Genomic DNA, 6,719 nt, shown 5'->3' with positions numbered 1-6,719 from the left:
AACCCACTTACAGTTTCCAGTCTGCTTCAGCTTTCATTTGTCCAACAAGCAGAGCTGAAGGAGAGAAGGGAGAAAACCCATCAGCTAAATGAAAAAGCGACAGGAAATGGTGGCCAAAGTTAACAAAAGTATAATAATGTTTATTTCCAAAACCACTGAAAGTGATTTTCCTCCAAAAAGCTGTGAATGTGGGCAAAAAGGACAAAATTAATTTAATTTAATCCTGTAGGTTGAACATGTATAATAGAAGGAAAGCTCAACTAATACAAACCCATCATTTTTCGTGCATATTCCTTTATTGTGTTTAGGTATATATGCTTAGGAACACATAATAAATTTTGTCAAAATGAAGTATCAAGAAGATGCCTAATGTCCTTGACCTGAATCACCACCTCATTCAGGAATGTGGAAAAGGAGTGAAGAGAGTAGTAGCAGGGTAGGTATACCTCTGAGAACTGAAGAGTGCTTGAAAAGTAAAATGACAAGATTAAGAAACTAGAGGGTAGACTATTTTATGGAATACTGAGAGTTTGATAGCATTTAATTCAAGATTCACTAATAGCATGCAATTACGTAGTGAATTTTCGCCACAGAGGCAATGCCCAAGACTCGGTGTCCAAGACAGTTTTCCTCTGGGTCTGTGTGTACTAATTTATTTTCCAGTGGTGCAAACATAAGGCTCTCTAACTGTAAATGGAAAATGCACCTGATTTAATATTCCATCCCCATGGAAGGCAGGTTACTCAGTGGGCAAGTCTGCCACTTTTGCTCCAGGGCTCGGTCCCACAGCTTTATCTTAGGAAACAAACGGCCCAGATGGCTGGTGCCTCCTCCCACCGCCCTCCCCCCCCCCCCCCCCCCCAGCCCCGAATTAAGTAATGAACGTAATGAATTTATCAGTTACCTCCACCCTCATCTGGATTTAGTCCTAACATCTAAATGAAAACGAGAATTTTTTTTTTCCCCTCACGAAGTCTAACTGCAGGGTACAGATATTTCTATCTGTAGTACCGATGATGTAGTGTAAGGAACTGCTTTAGGAAAGAAAAGATACGATTCTGTGACATAAGAAGGTGTTGCCGGAGCTGGGTGCCTGAGCGGGCTGCTCCTGGCCGGCCACCCACATTAAAGACTCGTGGAGAAATTTTTCACCTACTTTGAACCCTGAATTACTGCCATCGTTCTTCACAGCGAGGATCTGGTATCCTCCTGCCCCGCCTCGATGCAGCCAGGGCACCTACAGGGACCCGAAAGGCTTCCCTTAGGGAAGTGCTTGAAGGAGCTCTTAATACGGCACTTCAGCAAGGCACTTATCTTAATGACACCCACTGTATCGACGATTATATTAAAAACAGACCCAAATCCACCTCAGCCTCCTGTTGCAGACGCATTCTGAGAGTTTTTCTAATCTTTAAACATAAAATAGGATTTTTTTAATTGTTATTCAGTCAATCAACTAAGAACCCACAAATGATTTTTTTTAAGCATTAGAGTGTGAAGCAGTTTCCAAACACTTGAAGTTTTGTTCATAATTTGCTCCAGAGAGATGGAAAAAAACCTATGTCTACATAAAGGTAGATAAAACAATTGCTTAGTGCAAGGGACATTATTAAAAGTAGTTTAAAAAGCGCTAATAAATGGTTACAAGGAACGGTAACACCTCTTTGAGGAGATATCAAAGACCAGTTTTATTATTTCACCTTTAATTGTAAAAAGTGCAAAAATTATTCTGTACAAATCCAACATAAAAAACCCCCATCACTCTGTACATTACAAAAGCATACGGATCTCTAACAAGATCTCGGAAACTGTATTCCATGTGTGTAACTAGTATCACGACTCCACAGCAGGAAGAGTTCTACACATCACTGTCGGACAGCGACGGTAAAACCTGCACCACCTGGAAAACGAAACGCAGTGCTCCCTTGCAAACCTCGACCAAGTCATGGACATCCCGTTAGTTCTCAAGATTCCAATAAATTACATAAATAGGAGCGAGGCCATGCGGTCACTGCCAGTCCAGTCCGGGCCGGGCCGGGCCTCGCGCGAGTCTCTCACACCTCGGGGTAGCCGCAGTAGTAGACGGCGGTGCTGGCGTCCGACACGGCCGAAGACACCAGTCCCGCGCTCTCGGGCGCCGGCAGCCCCGCGGCGTCGTGGCCCGCGAAAGGCAGCCCCAGCTCGGGCTTGCAGGCGAAGCGCAGGTACTGCTCGAACTCGGTGCGGTCCACCTCGCCCAGCAGCTCCTCCTGCGGCAAGTGCTCCAGCTGCTCTCGGCACGGCCCCGCCTCGGGCGGCGGCGACGGCTGCCCAAGCGGCGCCGGCGGCAGCGGGCCGCGCCCCGGGCCCGGCGGCTGGCACCCCTGCCCGTAGTACGCGTGCAGCGGTGCCGGGCAGCCCAGCAGCCCCTGCAGCGAGCCGCCCGGCCCCAGCGCCTCGCCGGGCGGCAGGTGCCGCCGCAGCGCCGCGCCCGCCGGGCTCTCGCCCGCCGCCGCCGCCGGCGGGTATTCGGCGGCCGGGTGCGGCGCGTAGCCGTAGGGCACCAGCGCGCACTCCTCCTGCAGCCCCGCCGCGAAGAACGGCGCCTCGCTCTCCGCCGCGTCCAGCGGCGACGGGTCCGGCGTCGGCAGGCTGTAGCCGTCGAAGGCGGCGCCCAGAGGCGGACAGTCCCGGTAGTGGCCTGCGCCCGCCGCCGCGTAGCCCTGCTCGCCGTACGGCAGGCCCAGCCCTTCCACGCACATCCTGCCGCCGCCGCCACCGCAGCTGCCGCCGCCGGCCTCGCTGCCCAGCCCGGGCGCCGCCGGCTCCGCCAGCCCGTGCTGCAGGAAGCCGCTCTCCACCCGCTTCAGGCGCTTCACCTGCTTTCGCCGCCGCGGACGGTACTTGTAGTTTGGGTGGTCCTGCATGTGCTGCACCCGCAGCCGCTCCGCCTCCTCCACGAACGGACGCTTCTCCGACAGCGACAGCGCCTTCCACGATTTACCTGCGACCACCGGCAGCGTCAGACAGACCGCCCGGCCCGGCCCGGCCCGACGGCAGCGCCGCCGTCCCCGCCCGCCGCCACCCCCAGCACCCTCCGCTCCACAGCCCTCGGCTGCTCCCGGCCCCTACCCGCAGCCTGGCTCTCGAGATCAGCTCAGCTCGGGCTCCTCGCTTCCCCGCACCCACCCGCCGGGACCCGCCGCCCGCTCCCGTGCTCACCCAACATCTTGCTGAGCTCGGCGTTGTGCAGGTCCGGGTTCTGCTGCGCCAAGCGCTTGCGCTCGTCCTTCGCCCACACCATGAAGGCGTTCATGGGCCGCCGGATCCGCGCCTCGCTCTTGCTCCGGCCACCCGACGGCCCCGACGCCGCCGCCTCGCCCTTTGCCTTCGCCTCGCCCAGCGGGCTCAGCGACTCTGCCCACGGGCAGGGGCCCATGGCCGGCATCATGATGGGCAGCGAGCACCGCCCTTGCGCCTGGTCGTCGCTGCTGGCGTAGCCCGCATCGGGGCTGCTCATCTCGGGATGGGACGCGCCGCCGCTGCCAAAGCCGGGAGCTCCGGCGGCGCCACGGGTCGCAACCGGCTGGGCGCTCGGACCTGCCTCGTTGCTGGCGGCTGCCCGCGCACGGCCCTATTTGAGCTGCGGTGTGGCCAATGGGGCGGCGGGGGCGGTCGCGCCTCCGGACGGTGGCGGCGGCTCCCGCTGCGGCGCGGGGCGGTCCCCGATGCTCCTCCCGACCCGGCGGGCGCGGCCCGGCACCTGAGCAGGTCGCGGTGGCTGTGGCAGGCGGCGCTGTCCCCGCCCCTGCGGTATCTCGGAGGGAGGTCGTTCGGGGAACCGACAGCGCATCCGCAAGCGTCCCTTGGTCTTCATGCTCCCCGCACTGGCAGCGGAGACCGGCCCACCGATGTCGTCCGCTACCGGACTGTCCTCCAGCAAATACCCACCCATCACCGCTCCGACTAGAAAGGGACAACCCCGACCAGAGGGACAAGAAAGAAGTGGTGGGAACAGATTATTTCCAGCCATACCTAGATACCCCCTAACAGCTGGAGGCTATTTTTGTCGGCAGGCTTTGAAGGGCACTGGGAAAGAATAATCCCAGTCACTATCTGCATCCCGTTCTTCAGCTCCCCACCTCCCAGCGCTGCCTTGGCGTGTTGTATCTTGGAACCCCGTGCAAGGTGTGACTTGCCAGTCACAGTCGGGTACTGAATCCACAAGAAGGCTGGTGAAATATATCCCATCCACCTCATCATAGGTCGTAATAAATTTATTCAGTATGTGCCAAAAGCGACAGTAGTTGTAGTATGTAGCGTTATTTGCCTTAGAAATTGTTTAAATTGAGATTTGCAGCATGTATTGCTTGTGGCATTGCCTTGTACTGAGTTTATCTGATTTGTTCGAGAAAATAACTTGTAAATACCAACATAGATCTGTAAAAGTCCACAATTCAGAAGAAACACAAATCTTATCTCACTACCATTCATATTCTCCTTTTTTTGGCACACAAAATAGTGTAAAACACGACGTTTTCATGGGTGCTCTGTTTAAAACTGCGTTGTTATGTGGTGCTATTAAATGCATCAACGCTTATTTGAGAAACGACTGAGCTTTACACTGAAGATCAAAGACGTTTGTTTGGTTAAGGACACCTTTATTTGGGTAGCCACTTCGATCAAATAAACCAATATTGTAAGAATTCTCGCTGAAATTAAATGAACGAAGCCCAGCATCACCATTAATTATTCGAACATTGAATTCCCTGTTTTGTGAAAGACAAGCCCCGTGCATGTGCACTTGGCAGCCAGGAGATGCTGTAAAAAGCAGCAAGAGGCAGAGGGGAGCAGCGGCTGCCCACGGGAGGGCCGCTCCGGAGGCCCGGTGGGGGTCCTGCTTTCAGCTCCCACTCCATCTAATGGACATTATAAACGAGTGATGTATTTTCCGATGGCATCCAGAATTTATCCCTATCGAGAGGAGACGGAATTATTGCCGAAAGGTTAGTATCTGTTTAAAATCAAGCACAGAGAATGGTTTAGGGTGTTCTTTCCCCCTTCCAACACGGGCACTAATACAGCACGGCGAGAGGCAACGGGTCAGACAGCTCTGCTCTTCTCTGTAGCACAGGCTGTAAAAAGCAGGAGAGGTGAAAATAATGTCCCCAGAAATGTGTATATGGGAATTAATTGCACACTAGTCTATAAAAACACCAGTCCTGCAAAAGTACACTGCATTTAAATTGTTTGTGAAAGAAGTTCCTCGAGACATAGCCTGCTTGCAAACGGGACCGTCACTGCAGAATTGGAGATGATAACCAGGAATTAAGTACTTTTTCAATTATTTTTTAGTCCAGCGCCTCTAGGACAGTAAATTAGGGCGAATCTCTTTAAGGCTGGCGTGACCATGACTTTAGTTTTGTGTTGAGGTAGTTACATCTCATGACCGATGTTCTGTGACCCCTCACGGCCGACACTCGGAGAAAAATCTGAATTAAACAGAATTCGAATCTCTGAAGGAGACTCCTGCAGGAGGGAAGTGTGTGTATTTGTCCCTGCAGAGAATACTCGACTGAGGCGGGAGAAAGCGGGATGACTTCCGCGCAAAACCATACCCACGAAGGCAACAAGGCTCACAAACCAATTCGGCCCGTTTCCAATCAGCCTCCGGGTCCATTCCCGGCTTATGGGAGTCAGCGTTACTGACTCGGATTAAACTGACTGCCCGGGAGTTGAACGCGTAGAAAAGACTAGTCACTTTTTTTTTTTTTTTAATTTTTTACCCCTTTTTTCTTTAATGAGCTGATTTTGTTAAAAAGCTTTATTTAGCAGAAACAATTTCGTGAACCAAGGGAACAACTGCAACAGCTAGCATTGGAAAAGTTCAGCGAGGAGAAAGACAGCTGCTTATAAATACACTTTGGAGCAATTTTGTGCTGTCACTTGCAGTAGAAAAGAAAATGTTTTTCTATATAATGAACATGAGGTAATAAACTAAGCAAACTGCCCCTGACTTTGTTTGGGAGATTTGTGCAAACTATTTCTACAGCTCATTGATCTGGGATCAAAGAAAGAAAGGTGTGTTTTGAATCTAAGCCGAGAAAGTAAAAGCTCTCTGGCTTGTACAGAAAATGTTGGCAGTTTGTGACCCTTCTGGTGCCCCTGGCGTCACAAATAGATTATCTCACCTCTCTTCTCGCTTGCTGACTTGACTGTTTAGGTATATTGGAATCGTATTTTTAAAACATGTCGCATAGCTCTGACTTGAGCTCAAGTCGCGCTCCCTGCTGATGCCTCGCTTCTCTGAAGCTTTTAGTAAAGAGCTGCCTGACTCCTGAAACCTTCGTGGTCGCACGGCTCCCGGGGTCATTCGTTAACTTTCCCAACCCAACAATGCCGCCGAGAGTTCATCCTTCTGATTTATTGACCTTTTAAACCCGCCGGTAAGCGGAGCGGGGATCCTCCGGCGAGAGATGTTTCTATTTCAGGTCCCTTGCAGAAGGCGGTGTTGGAAGTGGTGCTCCCGGCGTTATCAGAGCCGACCACAAATGCCACATGAAAAGCAGCAAACATCCGGAGGGTTTCCTGCAAATCGAGCAGTTTCTCAAGACAAGAGTCTTTTTTTTCCTCCTTTTTTTTTTTTTTTCCTTAAACGCGGATTTAAAGGCAACACGCTTTCCCTCTTTAAAGCAGTACAAAACCTGCCCGACAACGCTGCTTAGTGCAAGAAATCTCCC

General features: G+C 52.3%; 1 protein-coding gene across 1 annotated transcript; it reads right to left on the bottom strand.

Moving 5' to 3' along the window:
* Positions 1-1,627: 1,627 nt before the first annotated feature.
* Positions 1,628-3,619, bottom strand: LOC133625304 (transcription factor SOX-17-like). Its single transcript, XM_061994996.1, has 2 exons — positions 3,202-3,619; positions 1,628-2,983 (listed from the first exon to the last, which is right to left on the bottom strand). Exons 1-2 carry the CDS (start codon positions 3,497-3,499, stop codon positions 2,055-2,057), a joined length of 1,227 nt encoding a protein of 408 aa, XP_061850980.1. The 5' UTR covers positions 3,500-3,619; the 3' UTR covers positions 1,628-2,054.
* Positions 3,620-6,719: the final 3,100 nt, after the last annotated feature.

Source organism: Colius striatus, chromosome 4, assembly GCF_028858725.1.
Source record: "Colius striatus isolate bColStr4 chromosome 4, bColStr4.1.hap1, whole genome shotgun sequence".
Lineage (NCBI taxonomy): Eukaryota > Metazoa > Chordata > Aves > Coliiformes > Coliidae > Colius > Colius striatus.
The sequence above is the reverse complement of the archived record's forward strand: the minus strand, read 5'-3'. Positions and strand labels throughout refer to the sequence as shown.

Coding starts and splice junctions, on each gene's coding strand:
- LOC133625304 (XM_061994996.1), bottom strand. CDS start 3,499: ATGAGCAGCCCCGATGCGGGCTACGCCAGCAGCGACGACCAGGCGCAA. Junction 2,984..3,201: donor CGAGCTCAGCAAGATGTTGG/GTGAGCACGGGA, acceptor CGGTGGTCGCAG/GTAAATCGTGGAAGGCGCTG.